At 34.5% G+C, this 16,726-nt stretch overlaps 1 protein-coding gene across 1 annotated transcript in view; it reads left to right on the top strand.

Moving 5' to 3' along the window:
- LOC123682985 (lissencephaly-1 homolog) overlaps window positions 1-16,110 on the top strand; it is a 60,025-nt gene extending 43,915 nt beyond the window's left edge. The window contains exons 3-8 of the mRNA XM_045621859.1: window positions 4,196-4,473; window positions 7,469-7,695; window positions 7,757-7,924; window positions 10,883-11,136; window positions 11,586-11,782; window positions 14,551-16,110. Of these exons, the coding sequence (XP_045477815.1) occupies window positions 4,196-4,473; window positions 7,469-7,695; window positions 7,757-7,924; window positions 10,883-11,136; window positions 11,586-11,782; window positions 14,551-14,624 (1,198 nt within the window). The 3' untranslated portion in view covers window positions 14,625-16,110. The remainder of the gene's footprint in view (window positions 1-4,195; window positions 4,474-7,468; window positions 7,696-7,756; window positions 7,925-10,882; window positions 11,137-11,585; window positions 11,783-14,550) is intronic.
- The last annotated feature ends 616 nt before the right edge of the window (window positions 16,111-16,726 follow it).

Genomic DNA, 16,726 nt, shown 5'->3' with positions numbered 1-16,726 from the left:
GATACCCTTGCTAAATCATTCGCTACATTCTAAGCAATAGTGATATCTTATGATTACTTGGTTTTGAATCAGCAACAGACAAGTGGAAAACAATAAAAATTCGCTCGCTTGAGAGTAGATTTAATCCAAAGTATATCATGCAGGATCTTGAGCTAATACTTGTAATTTATACTTTATTAGTGTGGTTTCCCTGCTAAAATATTTGCTGACTTTTACTTTTAATAATTGTGATTCCGTTCGATTACTATTAAACAAAAGGCAGCAACAAGAATATCACATGAAATGAAAATGAAAGCATATAGTTCATTCTACAGCAAGATCTAGAGCTGATCATTGTTTTCGTCACTTGATTGGTGTGATACCCTCGCAAAATCAATAGCAACATTCTTAGAACTGGTAATATCTCAATATTACTTGGCTTTGAAGAAGCTACACGCTCATGAAATACTGAAATAAAATTCGTTCTATTAAGAGTAGATTTAATCTAACATATATCACGCAAGATCTTGAGCTAATTCTTGTACTACCCGATTGATGAGGTTTCCGCGGTACGATATTCACTATCCTAATGTTTTGTTGATGTTTGTTTGATCAATCTCTACAATTGAAATAACACCAGAAAAGTAGATATCTGTCTGATAATGATAATGTTCATCTTAAAGCAAGATCTAGAGCTGGTCAGTGTTTTTGGAACTTGATTGGTGTAGTAATCTTGCGAAAAAATTGCTATATTCATCAAGATAGTTATCGAGTAGTTTTGATTTCTATGCTTTGATTATAGCTACAAACTTGAATGATATATTAAGGTATGTTAAGACATCTCAATGCAACAGATTGAAAAATCTGGCGAAATCAATTGTTCTACCTAGATACCAAAATAAGCAGGATCTTGAGCTGATTAATGTAATCCATACTTAATCGGTGTGGTTTCCCTGCTAAATTACTAGCTACCTTTAACAAACAGAGATCATATTCAACTTTGATCACTGTTAAAAAGTTAGCGACAAATATACACAAATCGCCAACAACAGTGAATGTTCATTAAAGACTGCTCGACCTAACCTCCACCATCTTTTTTATATATCTTTTGTTCTTAGGGATTCATCAAGCCAAGTGGCTGGACATTTCAACCAACTTCTTGACTTGAAAATGAAGCTCGTGGAAAATTACATACTTGAGCTTGACTTGACTTGTTTTTAGATATATATTGTTAGATTTGATATCAAGCTACTTGATATTACTTGAGCTTGATATGCCTGGCATATATTTCTGCAATCTCGTGCGCGCTTAGACTAAATAAGGAGAATCCTCGAGCGCCGAGAGACTGATGCATTCGCAAGTGTGACTTTATTAGTAGTTTTCTCACATGTCTAAGAAATCTATTGGTAGATTTTGGTAGTTTCAGCAATATTTTTCCAAACTTGGTCAAAATGGCCAAGGATTTTTTATCAACTCCAGCATCTTCAGCTCCTGTTGAAAGACACTTTTCCAGAGCTGCTCTTACAAAAACCCGCAATAGGTTAGGCGACAAATCTATAAGATGCCTTATGTGTCTTAGATCCTGGATGGAAAATTATGGAATCGAACAAAGCCTGGAGGCTTCTCAATATTAAGAAACTTTATTTTTTTATTATTCTTTATTTTGTTTTGATTTGTAGTGATTTAATTTATGTTTCTATTTCAAAAAATTTGATATTGTCGGTTCTTTTATACAATAATTTTAATGAATAAAAGTGTTTTTTGAAAGGTTTCTCCTCATTTCATCTTTTTTCATTGGTGTGACAATAAAACTGCTGAAAATCGAGTAGCTTGATATGATTCAAGTACTTAATGGATAAATACTTGACTTAAGATTGAAAAACTACTACTTGACATCAAGTCAAGCTCAAGCCGTGAATCCCTACTTGTTCTTGGCGCATTCGAATGCAAATCAGGCTAGATCTGATGTAATATCCAAACAAACTGATTCATAACATCGACCGTGCCGTCATTCTGGGAAATAACTCGCTTTTGAGCGACCGAAAGCTCGCCTGGACACCACGTCGCAATTAATTCGTTCTCTGCCCACGCCAAAACAGGTAACTTGCGCTTCCAGCGACCTCTTATGGCCGTGACGATGGCGTGGTTATAGCTACTTGTCCCTATCGGAATTTTATCCTGTTTACCGGCTTTTAGATCGATCGTCAAAACGTCTAGGCGACATTGAAGAGGTTTCTCTTTATTGAAGCGTTATAAAAATAGATGTTTTGTCATAATACCGATAGGAAACATGGCTCACTGTGTCACGGTACTGTTGTCGTGGTAATGCTAACGAGGGGTCTGTTTATGTTAGAGTTATTTCGTCAATATCGATTGAAACGGTCCGAAAGAGTTTCTTTGAATATTGAAAAAACCATAACTGTTTCCAAATATGGTTATTTTACTTGTCTGTTCAATTGAAATAACCATAATCTTGCCTAGGGAATTTTTCATTCGGACAATAATGATGTTATCTTGCACCACTTCTTCTTCAAGTACCGTCTTCGTTCCGAAGTTTGGCTATCATCAAAGCTATGCCTATTCTCGATACTGCAGATCTAAACAATTGGCAGTTGTTGCAATTGTACCATTCACTGAAGTTCTTCAACCATGAGTTTCTTCTTCTTCCTATTGATCTTTTGCCCATTATCTTTCCCTGGTCAATAAGCTGCAGCAACTGGTATCTTTCACCCCTCATAATATGTCCCAGGTATTGCAGTTTGCGCTTTTTAATAGTCAGTACCAATTCTTTCTCTTTCTGCATTCTCCGCAAGATCTCCACATTCGTTACTCTCTCTGTTCACGATACTCTTAGTATCCTACGGTAAATCCATATGTCAAATGCTTCAATCCTTTTGATATCAATCTTCTTCAATGTCCACGCTTCCATTCCGTAGAAAAGAATTGACAGCACGTCACATCTCACAAGGCGAATTTTAAATTTAAGGCTTCTATCTCGCCCACAGAATATCTTTTTCATTTTAGAAAATGTGGCTCTAGCTTTTTTCACTCTGATCCTGATTTCTTCTTCTTGCATCACTAAAAATCACTAACTGATAACCCTAATTTGAATCGAGTGACCAGATTTTTCAGTGAAGAACCCTTTTCAAGTTGCCTCACTAACTCGAAGCTTAAAAAATCATGGGGAGACATACCTGTCCATAAACAGTGGCGTCATTAAAGACCCCCTGAATATTTGCTAGTCCCCTGAAATATTGCATAAGCAAAATATAGAACATGAATTTAATATAACCTAAATAGACCCGAAAAAAAATTATCTGTGAAATTCAACAAATTGGGTACTTTGGCTGAATGCAACTCTGTTCTCTTGTGAAAAAAACCACAGAAATGAATATTTGCTATGAGGTCATGTCTCAGATTTTAAAATTGAAGTACTCTAGCCAAGTTTGAAAATGAAGTTATTTGAATAAGCTCACCTCAACTCCTCGATTTGATTACAAATTACTGAGCTTTGGCACAGCTCTGGTAATATGAAGATTCTTCATTATAATCAACAGTCTGTTTTGAATAATCCAGATCACTCTCGAAGCACATATTTGAAAAAGTCGTCACAAAATAGTCCCAATATAATGACAACAATTAAGATCTGAAAATTCGCCTAAAGACTGCTGCTATCGAACATTACTGTATTCTTCTTCAGGTCATTCAAGCTTAAGTACATCAAAACATACCACTTGTGACTTGGTGCATACTAGACAAATTTTCATGTGATTGAGACTGAAATCCCTTATCTTTTTGCTTTTCGATTAATTCATCCTAGATCATATGATTGACAAACTTTCAAGAGGGTCATAATTGTTTTAATGCTAAAACAAATCAAGTGAGTTGAAATAAACAGGATATTTCAATTGCGGATATTTATATTGAATCAAGTAATAGAGTTGGCAATAATGTACACCTTATAGAGCAAATTTGATTAAGAGTGGAGTCTAACTCATCCATTTTTCGTTGATTACAGAGCCTTAACATTTTATTTCCATATTTTCATACTGATGGCTTCAAAAATATTGATGCAGATCAATATTTGTATACACATATAGGTACTTATTTTATGGATTACACTAGAGGATAACATACATGAGACCATTTTTCTAAATTATCATATGATATCAATCTAATCCGAGTTGTATTTTAAAGTTTTTTTTTTCAATTGCAGTAATAAAGCCATCGCTGACTACCTGAGCACCCAGGGCTTCAGGGACTCCCTGGAAGCCTTCAAGAAGGAGGCCGATATGCCCGGCGATGTAGGCGTCAAATTCGGTGGATTGTTGGAGAAAAAATGGACTTCCGTTATCAGGCTACAGAAGAAAGTTATGGAGCTCGAGTCGAAGCTGAACGAAGCGGAAAAGGAATATATACAGGGTGCGCCGACTAGGAATAAGAGGAATCCCGCAGAATGGATACCCCGACCCCCAGAAAGGTTCAGTTTGACAGGTACGACGTCTATGGTTCACGGTTAAGATGCATAGAAAACCTGGTTCGATTTTGTTTAAGACTTTGAGATAGTCCACCTGTTGCTTTGGCTGATTTTAGACACTGCAAACTTTCACAATAAATTACAATTCAGTTCCTATCGAATTCTTAATGAAATGAATGGAATATAATGACAAAGTTTAGGAGATTGTCACGAACATAGAATATTAAGGGTATGGTCCGTATATCACCTTGGTTACTATGGTTAGTAAGTTGGTGGTCCGTATATGTCGAATTCCTCAAAAACCGGTAACTATTTCCTAGAACTTCGGTGAGTTATCTGTCACCAGAGATAATAGATCAACCATTTATAACCTCCAAAATTCTGCCGATGAAAAATTTTGTTGACCATTGTCAAGTGTCAAGCGGTCCGTAAATACGGAGCAGGTTACCTCGAACATTGAAAACCACTAGTACCGCTCTTAAATTCTCGGCGATATACGGACCATACCCTAAATATTATTTCTATACTCAAAGGTGTCAAATATAAACGCTGTATGCGCCATCTGAAACTTACGCGATCTCTCGAAATCAAGTAGTTCTAATTCTGAAAAATCTCCCGTTTTGTCTGAGAGTTTTACAGGTATGAGTAGACACACCAGGTTTTCTATGCACCTTATTCACGGTATTTGACTTATGCAAGAGATCTCGAGCAGATTGTTTTGTTTTCGTCCACAATAGCAGCGGTTTCCTTGCAATAATAGGAGCGGATCTCCAGTGTTTGGCAACAATTTTTCATGCCGAATAGTTTTAGAGAGACGTGGTGTATCTTTATATCTGATATTGAGCAACCCTCTGAAAGGCAGACAATTTCGTCAAAAATATCATAATTATATTCAATTCAATTTAGGAATAGTCTTTACTCAAAGTTTTAGCATTGAACTATCAAATGCTGGGCCGGTTCTATTTGACGAGTGGCAATGCAGTCAAGTTTGCTGGCCGCCCTTAATCCAAAAGTGGTTCCGCTCTGCTGCGTTTGTCAACATTTCTTGCAATAAAAATCTACAACCGCCTTTACTAAGCTGTATAATAAATAACACATTGCAGCCCAACCAATATAAACTGAATTCCCTATTACCCTCATAAGGGATAAAATAATTATGTATTTCACAAAGACGAAAAACAACATTACCTTCGCTTTCGGATTATTTGGAAGCCGACTTCAACATACGGAAAATTCCTACAATTTTGTATTCGAAACTAGTTACTGTTAAATGCTAAATGTTTTCAGCGGAACACATGTTTGTAATACCAATTACTTTTCGAAGCAATACTGAAATTTTAAATGCCCTACCGACCTTTGTATCTTGTGGTGTGATAGGTAATCATTCTTCGATTGTACGCAATGTCATGTGTATGTGAAAATTAGATTCATCAGCGTCGACTTATGTATATGTATTTGTTCTGTTTTGCTGTTTTATTTCATTCAAAAACGTTGGAAACACTTGGTGTAATATTATCTTCTTCTTTTTCGTCCTCTTGTTATAGGCTTTCAGCCTGTTTTTTCCAACCTAGTCGTTGTGTAATATTATATGTATATTAAAACATTCAAATATTCTTCATTCACTAGAATTTAATTTTTTTTACGCACGATTGCAAGATTCTTCATCGGAGGAAATTGATGCATAATCATCGGAGAACAAACAGGTGCTGTTTTTTTTGATGGGTGGTTATGAGGCAGGTCATGTGGTTATTGATGGTTTTTCGGCAGGGACGTCGAAAATTTCTTTAGTCTAAGCGCCAAAATTATTCGAGCCGGCCCTGATCAAATGTAAAAAGTTCAAACTGTTCTAAGAGTTGCATTCATCTTCCAAAAACATATCTGTTATTCAATAATAACACCTATCAAATGATACGTATGAAAATATCATTCGGTTTAGTCCTTGTAATATCAAAGGTCAAGTGATGTTTCATTTGACTTAGTTAAATGATGGATAAAAACAAGTTTACTGTGTTATTTTTTTTTCAATAGAAAAAATTACCGTTCAAGTTCAACAATAGTTTGTAAAATGTTATCAGAAAAATTGTTCATCGAAAAGTGCTCTAAAAGCATCCCAAAGTAGAATTTCTCGAGAAGTTCCTATTGAGGGTGTACACTACCTTCCTCACTAGGTCTTCAGTACAGATTCATCTCTATCCTGTGTGGAAACCGCTTGATTCTCCAATTTTTGGAAGAAACCTTCGAATAGCGGCTTGGAATAAATTCACTGATCCTTTTTAACAAAAAATGTATAGTTTTTGTTTTATATCAATTTGAAAATTGAAAGATTTTTCAATCATATCTCGATCATTTCAATGATTAATTTCAAAATGTTTTCATCATCATGTAATTACCAATTTTTCTAAAACACTCCTATGATCCAATTGTCATTTATCATTTTCGTATTTGATAACATTTCCATTGATTGATATTCTGAATTTTCAAATTACAATACACGAGAACGGTTATTTTCAAAATGTTAGGATTGTTTTTTGTGGCCCTTGATAAGGAAAGCTTATCAGAGGAATCTGGTCAACGCTGGTCTCCAAGTTACAGCATGTTCAAATCAGCCAATATCTTCCGGTAGAAAGTTGATATGGGTTACTTTGTTCTTTTTTGATCAGTTATTATTGCCATCAACTTAAAATTCTTGCACAATGTCACGTGAGATGGCATCTTGAACATTTTCCAGGAAAGCTGTGCTAGGGTACTTATCTATCTGATCTGCGGTCAAAGTAAGCAGATTGAATAAAGAATGTAATCTATATCCGTATGAGCACATAGTTCAACGCTTCGCTTGAAAGTTCCAAATGGAACACATCTAAACAACAAAAAAGTTTAGGCGTTGAACCGAACCTTGTGGAACTCCAGCGTCTTCTGTGTTGAAGGAATATCTTGGAGCGCACAGTTCTTCGAAATCCCCTTCGGTCTAATAATCGAGTACCACTAATTGACCATCTCTTCTTTTGTTTTCAGGTCACAGAGCCCCAGTAACAAGAGTAATATTCCACCCCGTGTTCAGCATAATGGTTTCGGCCAGCGAAGATGCGACCATGAAGGTTTGGGATTTCGAAACGGGAGAATACGAGAGAACGTTGAAAGGTCACACAGATTCTATCCAGGACATCTGCTTCGACTCGACCGGCAAACTGCTCGTATCCTGCAGTGCAGATATGACCATCAAACTGTGGGAATTCCACCAGGTTAGTGGACCCTGAGGTTTGTTCGAAAAAAAGCTGGAGTTGATTGAGTTTTTCTTTGTAGAACTACGATTGTATAAGAACGATGTTGGGACATGACCACAATGTGTCTAGTATAGCCTTTATGCCAGGAAACGATTATGTCGTCTCGTCCAGTAGGGATAAGACTATCAAAATGTGGGAGGTTCTGACTGGTTATTGTGTTAAGACCTATGTTGGACATAGAGAATGGGTAAGTACAAATTGCAGGATTGGCTTTATTCTTCAACTTTTTATTTACAATTTAATTAGTATCTATAAGTTTGCTTCCAATATTTATATTCTGAAAGGTTTTCCAGTAAGAGGTTTCTTTTTATATTGAAAAAAGGATATTTTGAGAGAAATCAATGGATGTTTATATTATTGTGGAGAAGAAGGCATGCCATTGACTACGGTAAACGATATCAGCCAAATGCCGCCACGGCTATGGTTACAGCACCATATCCTTTCCATGAAATTTTTCATGTTTGCACTTTTTTTTGTATGTCCTCGAATACTTCACGAATTCCATCCTCAAGGTCCCGAATCGATTGTGATGTAATGGCATCTTTCACGCGGTCAAAAGAAAAAAGTCTGAAGGCGTTAAATCACAATATCTCGGTGCCCAATTGTGATAATTTCTTCGATATATCACGGCCACTACACTTTTCTTGCAAAATTGCGATTGTTTCGTTGCTTCTGTGGCACTTCCAATTCCGGACATAAAAAATTATTAATCATAGCCTAATTCCCAAGATCGACCAGGGACCGAATTCTCGACAAGTGATCTTTCAAAACGTATACGTTCATTCAGTGTTCAAAGCACTGTAAGTACGTATACGTTTTGAAAGATCACTTGTCGAGAATACGGTCCCTGGAATCGACAAACCTGGGTTGTCAATACTACGAGCTACAACAGCAATATTCTCAGTTGTTCTTTAGCGACATACACAATTTCGATTCTTCACATAACTAACTTGTTCCAACAGCTCAAATTTTTCCACCGATTTCACTATTAGCGGCAGAGAAGGTGCTTCACGACTATCAAAAATGACGTGAAACCATTTTTGTAGCGAATTTTAACAATTTCAAGGCTTTGTTTAAGCATTTATCGTTCCATTTTTAGTAATGGCGTAGTTTTTACTTGTCAAATGTCAAAAGATGATAGCGGAATATTTAAAATGAAACTTCTTATTGGATAACCTTATATATTAGATATGTTTTCTTGCTTTTCTCAATAAAATTTTTTAGAGATTTCAAATATGAATAGAAAGTCCAACAAGCTCATTTTGTTTTTCTCAAATTTATATCATGAGTATGAACACTTCTAAAAGGAGAATAACAAACAAAATTAAGCAAGATTTTAAATATTGATTGCAATAATTCAATCAACAGTGATTGTTTTCTGACCTTGCAAAATCATTCACAAGCATTTATAACCTGCAGTGATTGTCAATCTCTTCTGTTACTGTAACTAAAAAATTACAACAAATTTCTCTTTATATAGAGTAGTTAAAAGAAAACGTGACGAAAATAAGCATTAGTTTGAGATAGGAGGAAATTTGGAAGGGAACATCTTGTGATTGAAAATTTTTGACTGTACGATCATCCCTTTAAGCATGGTGGCAACCTCCTCAAGAATCCTAAATGGCAATAGAGGTCGATTGACACATGATTTTGAAGTGGTTTTTTATTCTATTTATGAATATGTTTAAGAATTTCTGTTTGGCACGAGTATTATGGGGTCTATTTTTGGATTTTTGATTTATAAGATATTCAAATTGCCTTCCTGTCATTTAGAAACAGTAAATGGTTTCTATGTGTAACATTTTCAGTATCGATATGAAAATTACTTCTTGCAGATGAGTTTGTTGCAATTGTTGACCCTTGGATCACACCTGTGTACTACAAAATGCTGATAAAACCCTCAAAATAAAAATTGGCCTGTCTCAGCTAGAGAAAAACTCATAATTGGCGAAAAATCCAACCGGGCTGTATAAGTGTACCATTTTTCTTCTTCCTCTTTTAATAGGACCAGGTTCTGTTCAATCCTATACATTTGGCCCTCTTCTGAGAGCTTTCTGAGATACTGAGCTCCAAGCTCGCGTACCACCTTTTTGGTGGTCTGCCTACCGGTCTGTGTGTGTTCGGTTTTAGCCCACTTTGCCTTTCTGGCATTCTCGCTACGTGATCCCTCCAGAATCTTTTCCGTGTCCTGACTCATCTCACCACATCCTGTACATCCAATTTATGTCATTACTCCTTATTCGGTCTCTGAGTGTGACTCTCTTGGTTTCTGATGCATATGTGAGAATAGGTCTCACACAGGTTCAGTAGATTCTTGTCTTGTCTTGCACTGTGAGCCCTCGCATAGCTCCTGACTCTCGATGCTTTTATCGCTTGTGTTCCTGCCTCTTCTGTCAGGTTTCTTTCACTCGATATATTCACTCCCAGGTAATTGAATCTTGATACCTGCTGTATTATTCCGCTATCGACTGCTTATTTGCATCTGACAGGATTTTTAGAGGTGACCATTGATTGTGTCTAATTGATTGAAATGCTCATATTAGATTTTTCGGCAGAAGTTTTCATCTTATATAGTAGACGTAAGTCTTCATTTTCCGTGCCACTCTGTTTTCTAAATATTATTGAAATCTTGAGAATTATAGAGAAATCGGTCCTTCTGAGTTGGAAACAACGGTTAGCGGTACTACTATGCCAAACAGTACCAGGAATTTGCAAGAGATACACAGAACATGTTAAAATTTATCTAAATTTTTTGATTTTAAGAAGCAAATATGGATAATTTCGACGAATTTGCGTGGAAAATTATAGCTTAGACAATATTCTTTATTTGCTGTCTCACCTTTTGGCAGAAATTTCTAGTAATGAATAACATAATCGTAAAAAAATCAACATCACCTTTACCCTTTACATTTGATTGACTTGAAGGTAGTTTTTCGGTTTCACTCAGTTTGAAGGTGCCATTCAAGAGTTTGCATGTTAAACTTAGGTATCATCTCAAGTTCCGATGCGTTTTATGAATGTGAAGACAAATGATCAATTCTTGGTTCTTTTCTAAGTGAATCTATATACTATAAAATGAAAACTGCGAAAGTGAAAATTTTGAGAAAATAAAAAAGACCTACTGATTCATTTTTTTTTGTCATAGATAAGGATGGTCAGGCCCTCCCCCGATGGCTCGTTACTAGCGAGCTGCTCTCACGATCAAACGATCAGAATTTGGGCTGCAGCTTCGAAAGAGTGCAGGACCGAACTCAGGGCTCACGAACACGTCATCGAATGCATCGCTTGGGCCCCCGAATTATGCGCTGGTGCCATCATAGAAGCTGTCGGCGTGGACAACAAGAAAGGAGCCGCCATGGGACCTTTCCTCGCTTCTGGATCCAGAGATAAATCCATTAGGTAAGGGAGCTATCGATTTTAGTTTATGATCCACATAAACATTTGGAATCGTTCAAGGAAAATAATTTCACAGTTTCGTAGACGTGATACTTTCGCAAATAAGTGGGTAAAATTTTCAGAAATTTCAGAAGCTGATTCCTCGAATAAAAAAGCTTGTAGGTCCCATAAAACTTTTTTTGAATTCATCACCCTTTCCAAGTTACATCGGATAATTTTTACTCTCGATATATCTCAGAAGTGGAGACAAGTTCAAAATTTTTTTTATGGGATTAACATACCTCGAATCACCTCCTGCATTCTCCACAATTACCAATATTCTTTTTCTTTATACCAATTAGAAGATTCGCTCTCTAAATTCTCACAAGTAGTAATAGATTGTCTCTTAAGCTATCATTGTTTTTCACCTATCAATTTTTCTTTGTAATAAACAATTTTTTTTACTCCAACAGGATATGGGATGTGGGTGCAGGCTGCGCACTGTTCACCCTCATAGGCCATGATAACTGGGTCAGGGGAGTTGTTTTCCACCCTGGTGGTAAATACTTATTATCAGCTAGCGATGATAAAACCATAAGGGTTTGGGATCTGAAGAACAAGCGCTGCACCAAAAGCCTTGATGCTCATAAACATTTCTGCACATCCTTAGGTGAGTAATAAACAGCTTTTGAATATACCGCTTCAGAAATTAAGGCACCACAATTCAAATTTGTGATAAAAAATTCTTCAAACGAACTGTATGTAAAGGTGGTACTTATTCCGAAACATTATTTAAAGTATTTCACCGTTTCAATTTCTTCTTCATCAATTTACCACTTCAATTCTTCAAATATCAACCGTTACTATTTGGTAAATGATCATGTTTTAGACAATTTTTATACTTTCTTTGTTACTACCAAAAATTTTATATTAACATGCAAGAGACTCGAATAATATAAGTTAGTGAACAGAAATAGTTTAGAAATAATTAATGAATAAATGGAACTGTGTTATTCCAAAATATTCAATGTGTTCAAATAATACCTAACATCTTAAACATTTGCTTAATAGTCCAGAAAGTTTTTTTTTAACCAAATTTTATAGACCTTTTTGGTATTTCTAATCACCTTTTTTGCATCTGAATTCATTTAAATACTCTGTACCGTTTGTAGAATCTTAAGTGTCTGAGGATGAACTTGAAATAAGTTTCAAACTGCGCGGTTACACACTGTAATCCTCATATTGTTAATATCAAGTCAATTTTTAGTATGAACCGATATTGTGAATAGGTCATCTGGAAATGGGTTGGAAATTAATTTAATGGGCGCCTTCAGCCGAAAAATCGGTAGCGTAAGTAGCTCCGCTACTGATAGGTATCATTTTTGTAACGTTAGTATTCTCTGCTGGACAGGTTGCTCTTTTTCTTGACAGCAATTTGTTCTGTGGATCCTTCTTGAAAGTTATGTTATGATGAGAGACAATTTTCTGTTATAATAAAGATTTCAATTTCAAAGAGTGCTTACGGTATTATTACTTTTTTATTCTTCAAGATATGGGAAATTTATTCAGAGTAACATTTCAGAATGTTAATAAATGTATGTTTCAGTTTCCATTATTGCTATACTCGAAATTTAAAGTTTGTCCTAAAATCACTATCTCAACTGCCACTAATGTCAGTTACTCAACATGTTACCAAAATGTAGCAAAAAATAAATTCGCTACCAAATATGGCGACCACTCCGTAGTATACGCTCTGTAGTGGAAACTGATAGAATGCGTTCAGCAGAAAATTTATAGAATACTAGCTGACCCGGCAAACTTCGTACCGCCCTATAATCAAGAAATGTCTGTTACCTTTTCATCTGAATTAAGTTAATTTCTTTATTATGTTCGAGCAACACAATGCAGGGGCTTCATTTTTAAACTTAAATGCCTTGCAATATTGACAAATAACGTTCATTGGTCCAATAGCAACGATATGCAGTGTACTGTAGTCAATTTCTTTGTTATAATTAAATGCAGCTCTATAGGGGTTAAACGCAACACTTCTATTTTGTTGGTTCCGGTTCCATCGATTCCGTTCAACTTCATTCCGCGTTTCTCGTTGCTCATCAGTTTGACTTGTTTTTGTATTTCTTTGACTTGCAGCATTACGGGTTCTGCGACTTAAGTTTGTACGTCTAATTGCCGGCATCTTTAGAAACAAAATTCAACAGAAAATAAAAAAAGGAACTTGAAATTATAAACTCTGAATAAGAATTTATCGTACTAAAATTATAATATTTGATTGCCATCTTGCAACCTTATTGCGGATCTGTGGATAGATTAAAAACGATAAAAATCGGGATTTAAAAATAGGGGTTGATCGTATAAAAGTGAAAATTGAGAGAGATATGAAATTTTTTATTCTGTCATGACAAATTAAAAATAATTCTTACCAAAAAAATTGAAGTTTATAATTAACAAATAAAAAAAAGTGGTTAATCGTAGAGGGATGAAAAATTGAGAGTATAATCAGATTTTTTTTAAGTCGACAGAATAAAAAAAAAATTTTTGCCAAAAAATTAAAGTTTATAATTCACAAAAAAAAATAGGGGTTGATCGTAGAGGGGTGAAAATTGAGAGTATTATGAGATTTTCCATTTAAAGTCATGATAGAATAAAAAAAAATTTTTGCCAAAAAATTGAAGCTTATAATTAACAAATAAAAAATAAGGGTTGAACGTAGAGGGGTGAAAAATTGAGAGTCATATGAAATTTTTCATTATAAGTCATGACAAAATAAAAAAAAATTCTTGCAAAAAAATAAAACATTTTAATTACCAAATAAAAAATAGGGGATGATCGAAGAGGGGTGAAAATTTAGGGTTGCATGTATTTTTGTATGATGTATCATAAAAAAATAAAAACAAAAAATTTTGTCTGAAAAATAAAAAAAAAATTAAGGGGTAGACCACCCTTAACATTTAGGGGGATGAAAAATAGATGTTGTCCGATTCTCCCCCCTGACTAATATCCTCGCTAAGGATCACGAAAATCGGTCGAGCCGTTTCGGAGGAGTTCGATTACGCACCCCGTGACAGAAGAATTTTATATATTAGATTGACAACTATTCTGCAACTGTTGAGTCTGCTGAACGCGCACACTGAAAATTGAAAATAATGGATTTTCTTTTTCTTGAAATTATCTTCTTGCGGATTTTCATCTTGTAAATAAAAATGTTTGAATTATTAGCAAAGGAAGTAGTTGTTATCAACTACTCTTCAGCAATGATCTATTGGAAAATGTTTGGGATTTCCCAAAAATTGAATATTAAAATTTATTGAAGTGGTGCATTAACTTCTTGATTGCATGAAGTAGAAAATTGTTTGAATAATGGGATTGTTGAGATTTATTTGAAAGGAAGATTTTGTTTAATGTTGAATAATTTTTTTTCAGATTTTCACAGATCCCATCCGTTTGTAATTTCAGGAAGCGTGGATCAAACAGTAAAAGTATGGGAGTGCCGTTAATTGAATGAAGGACATTCTGTTCCGCATGTCCTTTGGAGATTGACATAGTCAATATTGTGTATAGTTATACTCTTTGCTTTCAATGAATACTGGTTACCTGCGAATATTAGAAAACAGGAAAATATTCAATATTCGCTGAATGTAATTGAATTTTTGTGGAGCAAAAAGGATACTACAATACATTAAAGCTATTAAAGTATTGAAAAGTTTATTTATCAGGTATTTAAGACTCCTAATTTGTAAGTTTAAAATCAAAATGATATAGTTCATAATTATTTTTTTGCCCCAACATGATTTATGCCGTAGGTTTTGTTTTCTTTTTCATGTGATATTTTTTAAATGATAGAACTTCTAAGGCAGAATCTATTATCAGTAGTCACCCTTGCTTCAAACGTATTTACTATCACAATAGCTGAGATTTATTTTGAAATTATCTACTGTTACGGAACATGAATTTTACTTTGTACTGAATAAATTAAACTGTTTTATTTCCATTTTATTTTCATTTTCGTCAATAATTCTTAGGAATGATTATGTGTTTTTTGGATGGAACTATTTGGAATTGATACTGCTCAAATCGATCAGATGCTTTAGAATTTTTAAAATTTGATATGAATTTTCATCTGATGTTCTGTCATCACTAGTACACTGATGTAATAGCTTTGTTCGTACAGAGTTTAGAATTACACTGGAAATGGAGCTCAAAATGTGCAATATACTTCGAAGTTGGTTCTAAACGATGTTGAAACAAAGCTAATCCCCAAATTTATTTTTTAAATTATGTATATTGAATACTGATATTCACAGTGCTACCTTTATGTATGTTAATTTCTTTCCAAGTGCAAGAAGAGTCTTTCAACATATTTGTTGATAATTTCAAAATATATATGCTTAACTCTTAACATATGGTTAGAAAAAAATACAATGTAGTCGATGCTTGTTGATGAAAAATATAAGGTAAGATCATCGTGAATCTCCCAATCTTTTTTTTATGATTATAACAAAAGTATAATAAAAAACGTTAATTTCATGATGAAAATTTTATTAGAAGTGGCGTGTTGAATATAAAGTCATCAATACATATTTTGGAGTGCCAACGCTTCAAATTTGTAATCGTATCTAAGTAGATTGAATATTCTTATATTGAAAAAGTACTTATCGATTACTTAGGTACTTGTCATCACTCTGATAGAGAAAATTTTTGTCATTGTGTTGATAAATTTTCTCTTATGTGTTCTCTTCCATAATTTGTTGGACTAGTTAATTTAGATATTTTTCTAGGCTGTTTTAGATTTGGTATGATATTGTTATTTTTATTGTATAAATTGGGCTAAAGAAATGTATAAATGGCTTGCTTATATTATGCATGTGCACAATATAAAAATAACTATGTACTTGTGATGCATATTGTATTATCTAATTATTCTTCCGGATACAATTGTGAATATGTTTCCTTCTGTATATAAAGAATTCATTCCTCTAAAAACAGTTGTTTCATTTGAAAATCTTATTTTCCAATATCGGATAAATCAGCCTCAAGTTACAATCTTCGACCTATATGCTTCTGAAGATGCTTACTGCAGTTAGTTGTGAACTAAACGTCAGGTAAAAAACCGATTTAGACCACGAATAAAAAGGCAGTGAAAACCTTCAACAAGCTTTATGCTGGCAGAAGAGTCTTTTATTCCATTGATTTTTAAACTATCTTTTTGATTCAGTTCTGTCTCAGAGTAATTCATTCATTACATTCTAAAGGAATTATAGATTGGGTAGAAAGTCACTTTTGGATCTTAGTTCAGTTCTTTAATAAATGTCATCAAGTATCATTTGCAAGAAAAAAATTTCAATTTTTTGGAAACACCATTCATTTGAAAAAACTTAATGACCAATGAAAGGATCTAAAAGTTCAAAAATTTCATCAAATTGATGTTAGTGTTAGAGTTCACCAAGAAAGTTTTGAACCTGCCACAAGCAGAACTTGGGGTGATGTGGTTCAGCTAACAAGGCACTGTCAGTACAATTATTGTGCTGAATGGGCCTGTTGGCAATTGAAATTTGCGGATTTATCTATTGTCTGTCAAATTTCAATAAAAATATATCCA

The sequence above is a fragment of the Harmonia axyridis genome, chromosome 6 (assembly GCF_914767665.1).
Source record: "Harmonia axyridis chromosome 6, icHarAxyr1.1, whole genome shotgun sequence".
Classification (NCBI taxonomy): Eukaryota; Metazoa; Arthropoda; class Insecta; order Coleoptera; family Coccinellidae; genus Harmonia; species Harmonia axyridis.
Note: the sequence above shows the minus strand (reverse complement) of the source record. Positions and strands in the feature narration are given on the sequence as shown.